The sequence below is a fragment of the Amblyomma mixtum genome, chromosome 2 (genome assembly GCF_055824585.1).
Source record: "Amblyomma mixtum isolate Tamu chromosome 2, ASM5582458v1, whole genome shotgun sequence".
NCBI classification, from domain to species: domain Eukaryota; kingdom Metazoa; phylum Arthropoda; class Arachnida; order Ixodida; family Ixodidae; genus Amblyomma; species Amblyomma mixtum.
In genome coordinates, this window is record NC_143013.1 from 295,526,421 (window position 1) to 295,544,108 (window position 17,688).

General features: G+C 44.6%; 1 protein-coding gene across 2 annotated transcripts in view; it reads left to right on the forward strand.

Moving 5' to 3' along the window:
• The window catches only part of Pgd (phosphogluconate dehydrogenase), a 54,364-nt gene extending 36,945 nt beyond the window's left edge, over positions 1-17,419 (forward strand). For both annotated transcript variants that reach the window (XM_089574533.1, XM_089574532.1), the window contains exons 2-12: positions 1,441-1,516; positions 3,808-3,952; positions 4,625-4,844; positions 6,989-7,055; positions 7,581-7,715; positions 11,070-11,195; positions 11,564-11,627; positions 12,834-12,961; positions 13,783-13,916; positions 15,608-15,830; positions 17,149-17,419. In XM_089574533.1, the coding sequence (XP_089430659.1) occupies positions 1,441-1,516; positions 3,808-3,952; positions 4,625-4,844; positions 6,989-7,055; positions 7,581-7,715; positions 11,070-11,195; positions 11,564-11,627; positions 12,834-12,961; positions 13,783-13,916; positions 15,608-15,830; positions 17,149-17,268 (1,438 nt within the window). In that variant the 3' untranslated portion in view covers positions 17,269-17,419. The remainder of the gene's footprint in view (positions 1-1,440; positions 1,517-3,807; positions 3,953-4,624; positions 4,845-6,988; positions 7,056-7,580; positions 7,716-11,069; positions 11,196-11,563; positions 11,628-12,833; positions 12,962-13,782; positions 13,917-15,607; positions 15,831-17,148) is intronic.
• Positions 17,420-17,688: the final 269 nt, after the last annotated feature.

Genomic DNA, 17,688 nt, shown 5'->3' on the forward strand with positions numbered 1-17,688 from the left:
ACGCGCGGCCGAAGCCGAGCCGGCCGAACCACTGGCGGCGGCGAGGACGAAGTCCACGATGGTGGACCGGACGCTTTCGCCGCCGCCGCCGCGGCCGCCGCTGCTGCTGTCGCTGCCGAGACCCAACGGCTGCCCGTGCCGGATGTGCCTGAGCGGCGATGAAGCTCAACCAGTGGATGAGAAAGTAGGCGAGCCGCCCGAGTACGCCCGCGCTACGCGACGCTTTCCCTTCCTTTCTTCGTGTGCTGTGTCTATGCGGTCCGCGAAACTCTACACCCGCCGTGTCGCTGCCGCGTTTCCGACGGCACCGGCGTCGTCTCGAAACGCATATACCTTCTCCCGTTGTTGATTTCCGCTAGTGTATATGTATTGTGGCACAGGCAACACATAGCTGCATTCACTGTGTGCATGACTGACTGGTACATCATTTTATATAGCATCTCGGCGGTACAGGTGCCTGCAGTAATTTTCAAACCACGGAAGCCACGAAAAGACTTAATATTTCCTTGCAACTACTGGAGGTGTCGCGTGATATCGTAGGGTGTAGTGTAATGGTCGCACAGGGATGTGAAGAGCACACCATTCACTATGTGGCTGTGAATTACTCAACTGTTAAGAAATCACTTTGTGGCATTCCACTTCTGAAAACTTCTGTGGGGGCTTGTCGGCATCACTTCAATTGAACTCTGGTGGCCAACATAGTCGTTAGCTTCGCACTGTGCAAGGGAGCTGGCTGTGTCGTCCATTGACATTCGTCTAAACATTATGTTACCTGTAGTCACTCCTGCAATGTTTGAAGCCGTAGACAGCATTATCTGTAAAGAAAAAAGTACATACTCCATTGGCATCTGGAATTTTTTTTTAGGCTTACAGCCTCTGGATGCATAGTACCAGATCATTACTCTTTGAACCTCAAGCAGTGGCAGACCTCAATGGCAAAGCATGGGTCTCCCCCCCCCCTTTTTTATTTCTGTGTATTCCTTTTCATTGGTATGCTCCCCTCACCCAGTATGCTCTTCGGAGCTTGTCAGGTGCAAATAAATTTGCTCATTTCTTATCATAGTATTCACCTCAAAAAAACTGTTTTGAATTCACAAGCTTTGTTTGATTCTGATTTACGGTCCTCGCAGCATAGTAGTGTGAAAGCTTTTCACTGAAATTCTGGTTATCAATGCAGCATCCTGAATGCATATGGCAGTGATGGTCATGCAAACAGATCATTAAAGCATCGCTGTGCTTGCAGTAATTCTTGCTGTTGCTGCAAAGTTTTGGCTAAACATAGGGCTTGGTCATGCTTTGGTGGAACATAAATTCGCATTGCTCATTTAATGTGTGCTGTAAAACTGAGCCATTATGAATTACAAACAGGACCAGTTTGCTTGTTCTGTATTATGAATCATTCAAGGTGCTCATAGTCATTGTTTGTTTTCTTGTGTGCAGGGCAGACATAGGCCTCATTGGCTTGGCTGTCATGGGGCAAAATCTGATCCTGAACATGAATGACCATGGTTTTGTGGTAAGTGTCAACACAAGTTGTCTGTTTTTCCCCAGCAAGTTGTTTAGGCTGCACAAGTTTTCTGATTTCTGCACTTGGTTGTTCTTGGCACATGAAGGAGCATTTATTTTTGCAAAAATAAGCAGCATTGTGTGTACTACCAGGCTGGAATCTGAGGCAAACTCTGCTGCATATTATCATATACGGTGCGACATCAATATGTAAGCAGTCGATAAATAGTCATTATATACCTTATACTACATAGCAATTGTGGACTTCTTCAACGTGTCTTGAACTAGGAAATTTAAGTAGCACTAAATGATTTAGCTTAAGAATTGCAAACAGCAAAGTGGGGAAGATTTCCATGTACGTAGTGCTTCATGGAAACAGTGTGAACAGTTTTGTCTGTTGTACCTTAAACACTGTGTGGTTGCTCGTAATGCTGCTCCATAGGTACTCATTGAAACATGATCATTGAAACTCATTGAAACATAATCATGATTTCTTATCTAGGTATGACAGATCTAGCCTTGAATGATCTGTTGTAATATAACATCATCTAACCTTGTGTTTGGCGCATGATAGCCATAGTTGCTTATGCACCATAAAACCCCATATAACTAACTGATCTGTTGTAAAGCAGAACTAGATATAAAATGTGGCATGACTGATTTTTGCTGTTTGCTGGAAAAAATAGATTCACATTAAATGTGCAAGCTTTCTCTAACAGAAATATTATATGATGCCAGTTATTACTGCTTTCCTTGTTAGCTGTTTGTCGCGGATTTGCCTATGAAGTCTGGAAAAAATGCTCCACATTTTCTCTCCCATATTAGAAGGCATGACAGAGATAGCCTCTAGTTAGGACAAAGTTGCTGAGTCGATGTAGGAAAAAAGTTTATTTTGCTTTAATGGTTTTAAAATTGTCTTGGCTGTAGAGACATTTATCAGTTGGACAATGTTCACTTGACCATATTTGGAGATAAGCCTCTCTTCGAGTTTTAATAAATTATAGTAGCTTGCATTAATGTGCCACTTTAGTGTGCAGCAAGCTCTAATCCCTCCCCATATAATTTTTTTTTTTAAATTTTAAACGAGGCATCAGAAGACTTTCAAAGGAAAGAAAATATTTCTTTGGTTTATTGCCGCCGCGGTGGCTCAGCGGTTACGGTGCTCGGCTGCTGTCCCGAAAGACGCGGGTTCGATCCCGGCCGCGGCGGCTAGAATTTCTTTGGAGGAGAAATTCTAGAGGCCCGTGTACTGTGCGATGTCAGTGCACGTTAAAGAACCCCAGGTGGTCCAAATTTCCGGAGCCCTCCACTACGGCGTCTCTCATAGCCTTAGTCGCTTTGGGACGTTAAACCCATAAACATAAACCTATCTTTGGTTTATTAACGAAATATAACCTAAAGCAGCTGTGTCCTGTGGGGTTGAAATAGGGGAGATATATCCGTTCTCCCCGTTTTACCGCGGCTGACACAGTTCAAAGCCGCACGGACCCCACCCCGTGGTCGCGTACGCTACCGAGCGCACGCCGACCACGGCGGGCTGTGCTCTGTGGGAACAAAGGAACGACACACTGGCTGACACAAACAAGGCATTTATTGCTATAACAACAATAACGCCAACTAGCAACAAAATACACTGAGGAATCTAGGATGCCCGACTCACCAGCACGGCTACGAGCGAACGTTCGCCCACGGTAGGGCAAAGGGAATATCTCCGAGGCCGAGCGGGACGGGCTCGGCGGGAGCCAGTTCCGACCAAGAGCGCCCGTCGACGAAGAGCGGAGCTGCGAGCGAAACGTCCGGTCGCTTCCCGATCCCAGGGAGAAGAGAGCCAGCTATCCCTCGCGCGCGCGCAGCAAAACGCCATCCGTGGCGCTGGTGTCGCTACGACGCGAGCGCCCTCCCCTGTTAGTTAAAGTAACCAAAACTGAGAAGAGCGCGTTTCGGAGGAGCTAACTACAGTAGGGGGTGCAATGCGGGAAAGTGAACGCAGGGGACGAAGGCGTCCCCACAGTCCTAATACCATGATATTATAAGTTCCTTTGTGTTTCATGGCTGTTGTGGAATTCTAAAGTATGGGACAAAGAACAGTTGGAAAAGAGTGGTAACATAGCGGTTGTTGTAGTTTAGAAGTAGAATGAGCCTGAGAAAGAAGAGATTGGACAATGAAAGATGACTTGACATTGGTGGTGACAATTGGAGAAGGTGTTTGAGGCAAATATGCTTGTTAATAGGGGTGGAAATTGTGGGAGAAGTGTTGAGGCAGATTTGCCTGCTGCTAATATTTCACTTCTAATTTTTTAGGTGTGTGCCTTCAACAGGACAACTGAAAAAGTGGATGAATTCCTCAAGAAAGAAGCAAAAGGGACCAAAGTTATCGGTGCCCACTCCCTAGAGGAATTTGTGTCCAAGCTGAAGACTCCACGCCGAATTGTGTTGCTTGTCAAAGGTTGGGCACATTTTTTGTAAACATGGCAACTTCTTGCTGTGCATAATCTTTCATGTCTCCCTTTTTCAAAATGCTTAGCATGTACTCAGAGGCCTATCTGTCGGCGTGACCTTTAATGTGTTGAGTACATGGTAAATGGTGACTGCAGTGCAAAAATCAAAAGTATTTTTATTTAATCTATTGTACTATATGAAGTATGCATGCAACTGAATTCTTTTGTAAAGGTTTGTTGGCAGTCTGCACTTTGTCATTTTGTTTTACTGTCTTCTTCAAAGCATGCTTTAGTTACTAGGCTGCATATTAGCCTGCCCTTGGTTTTATCGCAGCAGCAGGTGTCAGCTACCTCCTTCTGTAGATTATTTTGTATATTTTTATCACCTTGGGTGGTTAGGTTTTGATCGCAGTTAGCATTTGAATTAGTTCCTGTCTTAGTGTTTCATCAGAATAGAAAAGGTGCATTAAGTGTGTATAAGGAACACTTGAACTGCACCGTGAGGGAAGGGGTGAAGGAGGGAGTGTAGGGAGAAAGTCGCCGTAGTGAAGGGCTCCGGATTAATTTCAGCCGCCTGGGTTTCGTTAAACTGCAGGTGTTTTTGCGTGTTAGCTTTGTCAAGATGCGGCTGCCACGGCTTGGTTCACATGAAGCATGCTTGCTCTCGCATCGTGACGCAGCTGGAGACGCAGTGGACAGCTTCATCAACAAGCTGGTCCCTCTGCTGGAAAAGGGCGACATTGTCATTGATGGTGGCAACTCGGAGTACCAGGACAGTGAGCGGCGGTGCGAGGCTCTCAAGGGCAAGGGCATCCTCTTCGTGGGCTCTGGAGTGAGTGGCGGAGAGGAAGGTGCACGGAATGGGCCGTCCCTCATGCCTGGTGGCAATCCCGAAGCCTGGTGGGTCTTCCCTCCTCGCCATCATTCACCCATAGGAGAAAGGAAGTGTCTAATGTTAGAAGTGCAGACATGCGTGCTTACCTGCTGAAGTACTGTGCCCATTAGTTAAATATTATGGCCAATTTACAATTCCTGGTCAGCACAGAATGCAGCTTCAGTGCCGCTGGTTACTAAGCACAACTACCCGTCACGCGTATCTTGACTCAGCAGCCCTGTTGCCTAGTGTAGCGTAGTCTGGTTAATTAACCAGTTAACCAGTGTTGTCCTGTGTTCTTCTTCTCCTGGTGTTCTTGCACTTTCGCTGGTGAAGTTATGTCTGATGCACACCAACTAGCCTACATGGTTACCTTATTGCAGGTTAATTTGAACTCTCGTAATTTAAATGTCTGGTTTATCGAACTGGCAGTGTGTTGACGGCACTGTGAATTGTTTCAAAATGCTCCCCTTAATTAGAGCTTCTAATAATGCAGCAAATGTGTGGTCCCATTCTAGTTGGAATTGTTGAGTTTACTGTAGACAAGAGCTGCTGTCTATGGCTACAAGGTTTGCTGATTCATTCCTTATGTTCTATGTTACATATTTGCGCAGTTATGTATTTTTAATTTCCTTTGCTTGAGGGCAGGAATATATGCAATGATTAATTCCATCACTGTCATTTTAGTGTTTATTACCTCTTCGGTTAGCCTAGTGTGCAGTATGAGGAACAGAAGGCCACGTGTTGTTCCGGCCGCAGTTTGTAAATGCGCAACCTAGGTTGCTGTGAGGGATGGTATTCCCTCGTACATGGCTTCACACGCTGCAATGGCTACTACTTGTCTGTCACACCTATTAAGACTGGCCACATACTTAGAACCACTAAGGCTTAAGCCAGGGCCAGGAATTTTAGTTATCATCTGTAGTAAGCTTTCTCGGCATAATTGCAGCTGCATACATACTGAACAGTTCAAGGTCGAAATTTCTGGAGCCCTGAACTACAACGTCCCTCATAGCCTGAGTTGCTTTGGGACGTTAAACTCCAATAAACCAAACCAACTCGCTAGCTTTCCCAATATAACAGATGCACAAAATGAGATGTCCATTATAGTGAGTTTGTCATAAAAAGCTACCTTGCTTCTTTTATATAATTTGAGGGAGGTCAAGAAAATGCTATTCTGCCATTCTGTGGAAGAAAATTTCCTTCAGTCTGATAGTTTGCTTGCTGAGGTAATAGTATGTGTTTTCTTATTGCTGCAAACAAGAGTTAATGCTCTGCATGTTAATATGCGTTTCTGTAGTTTTTTTGCGACAAAAATGCTATAGGTGTGTTCTCCATGGGCGTTTATCTTATATCTTTTATCTTATAAGGAATTCAGAAGGGAGGGGGTTGCCTGCAAAAAACGGGTAACCAAACGAAGAATAAAAATACAATTGAGGCTCATGAGAATGTAAACAGATTACACTACTGGCAAAAATTAAACAGTAAAAATGTTGTAGGATAGCCAAGTACACCCAGTAACAGTGCAAAGTCTGAGCATGCCATTTGGCCAGCAGCTAGGGGCAAAAAAAAGGTCACATTTATAGCAGATGTCTTGAGCTGCATTGTGGCACCCTTGAAGAGCCAGCAGATATCAGGTCACTGCAGCACTGGAACATATGTCCTTGGTCCCGAAATAAGGCTGTTAAAAATAGGGACTTTAAATTATGGACAATACTGTCCCCCTGTTCACTTTTTCTGCCTGCACAGTTACTTCTCAGTCGGATATGGGTTATTCACATAGATTCACGGGTGCCATTTTGTTGTCCAGTGTGTTAGCTTCAGCAGTGCAGACTGGAGCAGGTGGCAGTAAGCCTATTAGACATGCATGACCTTCCACCATGCTCCATGTATAGCAAAATGGTGGCCACTGTAATGTCAGTGAATACTCTCTATAGTTCACAGAATGCCAGTCCAACAATTTTATCAAGTCATGTGTCATTATGGTTGTGCTGGGCAAGCTAGGTTTTGAAGGGTGTTTTGTTGTCATTGTTGGTGCTTTTATTAAATTCTGATTGAGGATAATGCTTGCTAGCTGGTCATACAACTTATTCGGGTGTAGAGACTTCATAGTACATGGTGGTATCTCTCACGTGGCTACTGCATTGCTAATCCTATCCATTACTCTCAGGCCTCACATCAAGGAAATATTCCAGAGCATCTCGGCCAAGGCAGACGGAGAGCCATGCTGCGACTGGGTCAGTGATGCTTACTATATCACTTTAAACTCTTACATAAATAACGCTGTTTGAATAAGAGCATGATGGGAACCTTATTTGTTGTTGCAGGTGCACATTGATGTATTAATTTTTTTAGAAAATATCCTTGCAACATCTCTCACAGATTCTATAAAATTCCTCTAGAATGGTCAGCTTCTATTTAGTGGGTTTATTTCAGAAATAATCTTCTTAAAAAAGATTAAAATTGGTCACAGGTGCATGCAGATTTGTCTTTTTTTCGTGTGTTCTTAATTGCTTCAGAATATGGTTAGAAGTAGGAAAAAGTGGGGACAGTAAGGGCTAAATTTTTGGCAGCTTTTTTTTAGTTGTACTTATTTTATAATATTGCTTTGTTTGACTTTGCATTATGTGGTAACCTGTCAGATTAAGTGCATGTGCTTAGTCAAGGCTGGTGAGGGATGCTCTTTCTACAGTAAAATCCCCCCAAGCATCCTGGATGTTCTAGCCATGGTTGCTTAACATTGCGGATAATTCCCTGCACAGGTTGGCGATGGTGGCTCGGGTCACTTTGTCAAGATGGTCCACAATGGCATCGAATACGGTGACATGCAACTTATCTGCGAAGCCTACCACCTCATGAAAAACGCAGCCGGTCTGAGCCACGACCAGATGAGTGAGGTGGGTCGCGGACATTGCTTGCAAGCAGCTTGGCAGATTAAAATGTCATTATTGCTATGATAAGCAGTTTACTGCACTGCGCAGTTCCCTACTTGGCATTGTACATTGCCCTAATGTTAGGACTTGCCTTGTATATTGCTTTCACGCTTGGAGGATTTTAAGCAGTATTCTGTTTTAGTGCAGGGAAGAAAAGTTCAGGTGCACTTCACATGAACAAAGCAGCATTTTGGAAACATTGTAATTTTAGGCTTTTATCATGTGGATTACCTTTATTCCTTTTATAATGATGTTTATTAGGGTACTGTATATTCACTATATGATGGCAGATGAAGAGCTGAAAGGGGAGCTGTTTATAGGGCAAACATGTGTGCTCTAAAGAAACATGGCTGTGGTGATAGCAACACATCTGATAAGCACTTTTGAATCCAGAATTCCATATCTCTCGAGTGTGCTACATTACAGTCGCTCCTGAGCATAAAGAATTCTGTATACAGGGCTGTGGTCATTTGCAAGAAAACTGGTCCAGCCACGTACGCTCTTCAAATGACTGGCCCTCTGCATCAAGGCAGGAAATGTTAGGTCCCCATAACATGAAGCAATGCCCTGATGGCAGGAAACAGCACTGATGAAACAGAAAACAGAAAATGTCGCATGATTTCGCATGCGGCATTGCATTGGATATTATTCTTGAGCTTCGACAGTATAGAAGCTGAGTACGTATTGTCTTCACGAACATTACTGATTTGCACGTTTTAGACAAGATTCAAATCTGCTTGAAGCAGACCTGACAGTAGTGCATATTCTCCCCACCTTTCGCTTTAGGCTGCATCTGCATTTCCTTTAGTAGGTGTTCTGAGAGTGTTACCATTTCTGTGTACTACAGAGATGTTGGAAAAAAACATCGCAGAATGACAAGGAACGCATATGCTGATGCCTGTTCATTGCAAGTGGAATGCAATAAAGCCTGTGTGCTTGTGATGCCTGCGCGCATTAAAGAACTCCAGGCAGCTGAAATTAAATCTGAGCCTCCCACTATGGCATCCATCATAGCCCGTATGCAGCTTCCAAATCCCTAGATGCCACACAGTTTCCTTTTTACTCACTCCTGGCAACTTTTTTTTTATATTCACACACACTATTGCTCTAGAATCTACACCTGTGACCTTCTCTTGCTCATGACAGCGGTCTTACCCACAATCAAAGTTGATCTGGTCTCCTCACTGTTTGGTTCACAAAAGCATGACAGGGTTAGCAGCAGCAACCAGAAAGCTTTCACTACAGTGTCAAAGCAATGCTTGTGGCAAAAACTTGGAAGTTATCCATTTTTGATGCTACTAGTTTTGCAAAAGACGGTTCCAGCTAGTAACATGACGCCGGTAATGTCAGGTGGAAAGCTGGAGGGTTGGGCAGTTGGGGTGAGCAGTAGCATTGGCTTCATAAAGGCATGGCTTTGCGCGACACCTGGTAGTTCTGACCTATTACTACGCACTTGATGCTTGCCTACTCAGAGCAGTGAGCCAGAGTACTAATTTTTTTCTACTTTGCTTCCTGACATTTGCCAGGATTTGATTCTTTTTTTTTGCCCTATGAGGTCCATTGTTTCACTTCACTATTTCATGCATGATGAAGTTATGCCTAACTGCCAACGTCAAATGTTTACACAAGGCAGTGGCTAATGTTATGCACCTGTACGCAAACTTGATTCTCACAAATGAAGGTAGTCACCCTCCTTTCTTATTGCCCCCAGAGTTTTCAGGAAATCCAGGAAAGGAGGCTTGCATATCACCTTGGGATGACCAGGGGGAGTCATTTGGTATATCATGCTTCCTTTTAGTGGTTTGTTTAAAAAAAATGTGCATAAACCAAATCTACTCCTCTTTCTATTGTTTTCGATGGTCTCTGTGCAGTCTTGTTTGCATGGATTGGCATCAAGGCATTGGCAAAGGGGGAGGTGCAATGCACTAGGGCATTCATTCAGATGAGCATGGGAGGCCGTCTGCTATATGGCACTCTGTAGGGCCGCGCGCATTCGCTCAGCTACATAGTTCGAAAGGAACGCTGAATAGGTCCCACTGTTTTCTGTTTGTACTGTTTGTGTTTTTCTTTGTGAAGGGCTGCTTGTACTAGCATGGAATGTGCAGACCTTCTTTCCTGTGGAAGAAATTATTCGTCATCCCTAGTGCGTACGTTCACTTGCTGTTGCGCTTCACCTGCTGTTGTCAACACATGTGACTTGTTGGACCTGTCTTTTTTTTCTTCTGTTTTCGTAGTCAAGGGGACACTGAAGACAACTCCGTACAGTTTCTGTTAAGTAAAAAAAGGAAATTTAGAGTGGTTAGGCCAAATGCGAATTAGGCGCACTCACACTTGGTTTTCACTTGAGACTGTTTCAGTTCAGTGCTCTGTTTAAGAGGGCATTGCGATAGCGGTGTGTTGTTCTGGACCCATTGCTCACAGATGGAAGTTGATGAAAATGACACCCAAAGCATAGCGCATGAGAGACCAGCAGTTAAACGTGCAGGATGTTCAGCTGTGACGATGACGTAGCGGTCTAATACAGTGTCTAGTAAAGCTGATCTCTTCACAACGCCACAGGTTCAAAACCAGCCTGTGGCTGTAGTGTTTTTTCATGAAGTGTTTTGCATTATTGGGCATAAAGCCTGCTGGCAGGCTGCCCACATCCCAGAAGGCAGGGTGGCAGGGGGGCCATCTGCCAGAGGCTTCGGATATTCAAACATCGGTGAAATCTGAAATGGTGGTTTTAGCGCTAGCATACTAAACTCAAATCTGTGGCTCTTTTTGGCTATATTGAAGTTTGGCAGCAAAAGACTCAGTTCATTGCTGAGAAAATCGGATTTAAGAATGAAAGCTTTTTACCCCGCCATGCGATTGAAACTCGTGACATCATGAAAAGAAACTCCCTGATGACCGTTCGGAAGTGAACAGTAGTGTAGGCTCGCCTCTGAGATCAAAGTACACAAGTCAGTATTTACGTCATCTTATGTCCTTGTGAAGATGGCTGGAGTCAAAGGTACTCTTTTTATTTATTTATTTTTTTTTTTTCATTAAATTAGCCTCTTTCTAACATGGATGCTGTAATTTATCGGTAGAGGCCAACTACAATTTGTTCTCAGTTTTCATTTACAATATAGCTACATACAGCAAGGACATACAAACGCCAGTAGAGGGCAGCAGAAGGTCGAGTGAGCAGATGAGATTAGAACAGGGCTAATTGGAGGCCAAAGGGAGAGGGCCTTTGTGTAGTGCATGCAACAGAGCTGAGGATGATTATGGCGCAGCGTTTGTTTACAGTCCATGCGAACTGCAGTTCTTATCTCCATTCTCCCCTCTTAGGTTTTCACCAGCTGGAACAAGGGTGTTCTCGACTCATTCCTTATTGAAATCACGAGCAACATCCTCAAGTACAAGGACTCCGACAATGAGCCCTTGGTGACGAAGATCAGGGACTCTGCTGGACAGGTGAGTTCTAGCTGTACCTCACCTTATTATGAGTCAGATGAAGGACCCTTGCTTAGTGCTTCACTTTTCTTAAATTATTTTCTAATTCACGCGTCTTGTTTTGGTCTAATCAGATTGCATTAAGCAATGCAGGTTGTATCACTGATTGCACACTGACTTTTTGTCTTCATGTGCAAGTTGTCTTGATTTAGCTATCGTCGACTGCATCAATTCTTGGGTCTGAAATGTGACACTGCATTTGGTGCAGAACTGAAAAAACTCATTCTTGAAAGGGCGTTTTATTATCTATCATGCATTTATTTTACTATACTACACAAGATGTCCTGCATATGGAAACTGACTGTCTGATGCCTTCTCCCAACTTCCAGAAAGGGACAGGAAAATGGACGGCAATTGCTGCACTTCAGCATGGAATTCCAGTAACCTTGATTGGCAAGTATATTTTGCATGATTTGTTTGAGTAGCATTAAAAGGTGGGATCGACTAGCATCTTCGAGTATGGTAATAACCCATTGAGCTCCTTTTAATGCAAGAGCATTAAGACTCCCGTCCTGCAGAAAATCCGGTGTTGATGTTGTCGGCGGCGGCGTTGTGAGCAAAAAAGCAGGTGGCCCACCGGCCACTTAGGTCACATGACCTTGTGACGTCATGACAACCTGCCCACTGTGACAGGTGGAAGTTAAATTAATGATTGGTCATGAGAGGTTGCTCGGGAAGACGGGTCTCGCAAGCCCCACCAGTGGCTGTGTTTGAAACAGCCACTGCCGAGGTGGTAGCACTTCACTTAAACTCGGCAACGTTGCGCCAGGAGAGAGAGATCTCCCCATGTTCTGTGAATGTAGAATAGATCATGACCAATTCCGCATACATGGGCATGTAGGCAGAACCTAGGCGACAGAGGAGTACTTTTGCAGGAGGGATCTCTAATGCTCTTGCATTATACCCTTAAGGGACGGTTAAGTATTATGTAGTGGTGAAAGAAAGAACAATTTCTGTGGCTGCGAAGAGGTATGCAAAGGAGACCGCAGGCTGCTGAAGGGACCCATTAAAGCAGTGTCCCCTCAGACTTTATTAGAACTAGTCTGAAAGACATTGTCAGTCAAAACAAGTCTCGGAGCCCACATACACCATGCAAAAAGAGTAGGTAGGTCCCCGCTGGGGAAGCTGTATCAGTACTGCATCAGGTGGTTCTAGCTCGGACCATGCATTGCCCAGTGGGCCTGCAACTGGCCCTGGCTGGATGTCCGCTGTGCCCAGTTCACCTCCAGCTGGGGTCAGGCAGAACCACTGAACTCCCAGCTTGTCTCAAACTAGCAGTACTATTTCCGGCTGTTAACAGAGCTGGATTAGGTCGCAGTTGGCTTCCTGCTACTAACGCCACTACTGGAACCAACTGTGTCCGCTTACTATATGTCATTTGGTATTCAGCTGTGATCTGTAGACATCCATATGCAGCCTGTTGATCTCTGTTGATCCAGCTCAAGAATTAAATTTTCGCTTAGATTCTTGCCTCGAAATGCATTATGGGTTTTTAATTGAGGAACACAACTTCCAGAAAGTAAAACAGCAAGATTCTTGGAAGCATATGAACTGTGCTGAATTTGTGGAAGATGGTAAATGTCATCTGCTTTTCTGCAGGAGAGGCAGTATTTGCCCGTTGCCTGTCTTCCCTCAAGGACCAGCGGGTCGAGGCTAGCAAGATCTTGTCTGGCCCAACTGGCAAGCTTACTGGTGATCCTACGGAGTTTGTGGAGCATGTCCGGAAGGTAAGCAGGCAGAGTTGCGGGCATGTGTTCTGCATGTTTTTTTCCTTTCAGAAATGTAAGGTATTAACTTCAAAAATGTACATAAACGTGTGGTGTCAGTTAAGTTCCAAGTTGTGGAGGCAGTGTGGAGAGAACAAACAGAAAAGGATGATGATGTAGATTCCCAAGCCATTTACTATAACTATATGAAAGTTGCACATACATGTCTTGCCTTTGCAGCTTTGTGCAATCTTCAGAGCTTATCCTAAAGGCCTCTGTAATGACCAGTTTGCTGTGGAAAAAACATGCATGAAGGTACCATAATGTACTATTTGGGACAAAAGTCTCAAGGCTGTGCGAAAAGTGGTTTTGGCGTAGAAATTCCACATTCTTTTTAGTGATAGCCTGATTTCACTAGCTCGCATTGCAGCAAGTGAGTCGAACTTTCACCTCTATAAGTGTGGTCTCATGCCATGTGCTAAAAACAAAGTTATCAGCTTCTGTTCCCGATGATACGTCCTTGAAACTTTTGCCCCCCAGAAGTACATACTAGTGAGGTTGGTTGTGAGAAAATATCAGCTGGAAACTGTGCACTTTGCTCTTTCTGGTTCGTTTGTCTAGAGTTCTGCTGTCAGTGACTGTTTCATCCTCAGCTGAATACGTCTAGTACCACTACTACCAAGTAGTGAATGAAGGTTCCGATAAGTTACTGAGCCGAAATAATATGAATAACTTTGCATGTAACAAGGATTAGCAGCAGACGTCATTGAACTGTAAAGAAAGCCTCTTGGACACCCACTTTCAACAATTTAGAGGAGTGCCTTTGCCCCATGTCCTTTCAGGCACTGTATGCTTCCAAGATAGTCTCGTACGCTCAAGGCTTCATGCTGCTTCGAAGCGCTGCCAAGGAGTACAAGTGGACCCTCAACTATGGTGCCATTGCTCTGATGTGGCGAGGTGGCTGCATCATCCGAAGGTTGGTGCAGCTGTTGGTCTCTGGTGGCATTGCCCTTATTACAGGATATGTTCACAGCTCTTATAATGCGTAAATATTTTGTGTGCAAATGTTTCTACAAATTTTTGTGTCCAAGCAGATTGCTGTGCTGGTGATGTGAAATTGTGTCCTGATATATCAGTTTGAGAAGGTGCTCTTGTAAGTAATGGAAATTAGTTCAGTTTCGGTTAGTTTAGGAAAGCATTCAATCTGGCTGTTTCTGCTGCAGTATTACACAGTGCTTCTATATGGAGCAGTAAGCATTCTAGGAATTTCTAGGAAGCAAGGAGTAGTGGGAGGTGGAAAAGCATCACAGAATCTAGGCCACCCACATAGGCTTGCACAAATGAACAAATTGTAATAATTTGGTGGTACTGCACTAGGTCCTTCCTACTGAAACTTTTTATCTTGTTGTACTGTGATGCTGTGTCGGCTTCACCCGATACAAGTGCCTCAGGCCCCTCCCCAAAAAAAATTTCTGTCTACCTGCCTGCTCAGATAGCTCCTGCTATCGTGTGGCCCCATCCGATCAGCCAGCTTCCCATGAGGAGGTGGTGGGGTAGGGGGCATAGATGGTTGCCTGGGGGGTTTAGGGCACTCCTACATAGAGCAGTATGTAGTGAGTTGGGCACTGTTGCACGATGGACAGTGAGAGGGGTACTGTGACGAGAAGGTGTGCTTGTGGAGGTTAGGGAAGTAGTTTGTCTGGAGCTGGCGCCATGTACTGGCATCCGCCCTTGATATGGGGATGATTGGGGTGGTGGAAGTGTTCTGCATTGGAGTCTGTAGTATTTGAGTGTGTGAGTGGCTCTGCCGGTAGTGCTGGTGCCTGGCCTGCTATTTCTTGGGCAAACGCGTATGCGAGCTCGTTGCCAGAAAGAAATGCGTGGCCTGGAGCCCAGATGATGTGTACCATGGGAATGAGTGGGAATCAGGAAGATCCTTCAGTATGTGCTGTACTATCAGCGTCAAATGAAATGCAAACAAAACACCTGAAACGCGAGCGCAAAAAATCAAGCATATTAGAGGCTAGAGGTGAAATACAGGCGTGGGCTATTAACATTTCAGAAGACTGGTCTTTTCGGCTTCGATGGGAAAAAAAACTGCTCATGTATTCTGCCTCCCTAGTATAATATCTGCGAGTTGTGGTGTTCGTGTTTCATTTGGCTTGTTCGCGTTTCAATTGACGCTGATAGTACATGGGGAGCGAGCACCCGGATGCTTATGCCCAGCAGGCTGCCTGTGAGTCAATGACTATGTGTATTGTGCTCGTGTCATCATGTGGGCGTCATGCAACTTGTGGTATGGGGGGGTTACTGCTTCCTCTTCCGCCAACCAGCTCGAAGTCAAGGGGATCATCACAGCATAGCTTGTGCATGGCCATCCCCATTCGTGACCACCATGCACATGGCCAGCTTGTCGCAGTAGCTGGCGGCCTCAGTATAAAAGCATAGATGGATCTTTTTTGAGAGAGTACACATCAGCTTCTGCACTCTCGCCCACCTTCTGCCTCTGTGATGATCTGTACGCATCTTGTGGGGAATCAGTGTCACATGTGTCTTCGCATGGACTGTAGGTATCATGGGCACTGGGTCGGGGCTGATGGCTCTCTTAATGCATCCATTTCTTAAACTTGCCTCCTCCTGTCTCTTCACCCTGGCCATAACCAACAGTGCCTTCCTGGGCAACATCAAGTCTGCCTTTGACAAGAACCCCGAGCTGAGCTGCCTGCTGCTGGACAGCTTCTTTGTGGAGGCCATCCGTGACTGCCAGTCGTCCTGGCGTCACGTAGTGGCAACCGCCGCACAGCTTGGGATCCCCACACCGGCCTTCAGCACTGCGCTCGCCTTCTACGATGGATTCCGTTCGGACACCCTGCCAGCCAACCTTATACAGGTGTGCCTCTAAAGCCTGGCTTGTTCTCACTGAGCCATTTTGGTGCTTCTATTTTTTTTCCCCTTTTATGCAGTGCACTTGCGAGTGTGCTGCCCCTCCTCATGTGCTAGGAAACCAGCCAGTGTTGGCGTTTAATGAGAATCTACTGCTGACACTACCGAAAAAACAAATCCGAAGGCTTGAAAGAAATGTGGGTCAGAGATGATTAGTGTGTTCTGATGTGTCTTTTATTAGACCTCAGGGTTTGTTGTTGGATTTTGTTGGATTGCTTTTCGATACTTTCTCGATAGATGGTAGCAGTGATTCTACTTTCTATAAGTATTTGTGTTTACGTGTGTTGGATGTTTTAGTTCTGTTCTCTTTTCTGGTCTACAAGCTGATTGCTGCCTGGGAAAGCAAGCACTGTCCTTCTAGTGAAGGAATAGTGAATATTCTCTTTGAGAGTGATGTCGAGTGGAGCAACGAAAGTGACTTTTCAGTGTATTCTTCTAAGAAAAGCAATAGCATTGATGAGGTAGACAGCAACGATGTACTAGAGCCGCCAAAAGCAAAGGCCCTAAATGCAATGACCTGCAATAGCAATGTACCGTAGTCAAAACTCTGCAGTATTGTTTTCAGAGTGTACGTAAACACGTTTTGGCATTCTTCAATTTTTTTATGAAACCTCATTTAGATCAAAAGCTGCGTTTGAGTACTTGCATTCTGGGCGAACAATTAAATCGGCACAGAAGACCTAGCAGTGCTCTGAAAGAGCCTGAAGCTAGTGAGTTAACAAGCAGAAATAAATTGATGCAATGTTTTGGAAAATTGTTTTTTTTTTTTAGGCATGACTTTTGCATAAACTTAAAATGAAGCCTGAACACATCTTGTGGCGTCTCAATAAAAATATTGCACAAAGATTAGATGATTTAGCTTACTTGGCCAAATGTGAAGTATGTGCACTAGCAGGTCTCGTTTCATTTCGCTTTCACTTAAAAGGTAGGGTTACACGGTCAGATTTTAGGTAAAGATTGTCGAAATAGGCAACAGGAGACATTAGTGGTAGCACACTATAAAATTTTGGGACCACTAGGGCTCTGTGATGCAGTGTGTTCTGGATCCATTGCGCATGGATGGAAGTTGATGAAGCTGGCTTCAGGCATACAGATGGTTTTTAGATTGGAGGCCTTATTGCTAGTGCACTCGAAATTGTAAATTTTAAAATATTGCCTATGCTAGTCCAGGCATGTTTTTTTTGTATTGTCTGAGGTTCTGTTGAAAAGAAGACATATAGATGTGTTTCAGTTCACTTCAAATAAATTTTCCTGGTGCATTGCAGGCCCAGCGGGACTACTTTGGTGCGCACACGTATGAGCGGCTCTCGGAGCCCGGCAAGTTTGTTCACACCAACTGGACCGGCACTGGCGGCAACGTCTCTTCTTCCTCCTACAATGCGTGATCTCTCTCCACTTAGCTTGAGTTGCCTCTCCCTTCCCCCTCCCCTCACTTGCACCTCTCGCAAAGAAGGCTTGTCACCTTTTGACACCAGTTTTGGGAGATGCATTGTCTTAAATATTTTCCGGTTAAAATAAAAATTTTTTATAAAGTTTTGTCCTGAGTTTCACCTCCTTTGTATGCGGAAATGTACAGTGTAGGGGTGGAAACAGATAAAAAAGAAAGCAAAATTGTTTATTTACTATTTCGTCAAAATTGGAGATGGAGGGAGTGTAGAAAAAAATCTTTCAGTTTCAAGATTTCTTCAGGAAATGTCTGTACATTGTTCACGTGTCCTAACCAGTCAAATCGCCATATAGAAAGTGAAATGTGGACATTACAACGAAGTGCCGTACCGTGCAAAATCATCTGTAGAATCATCTCA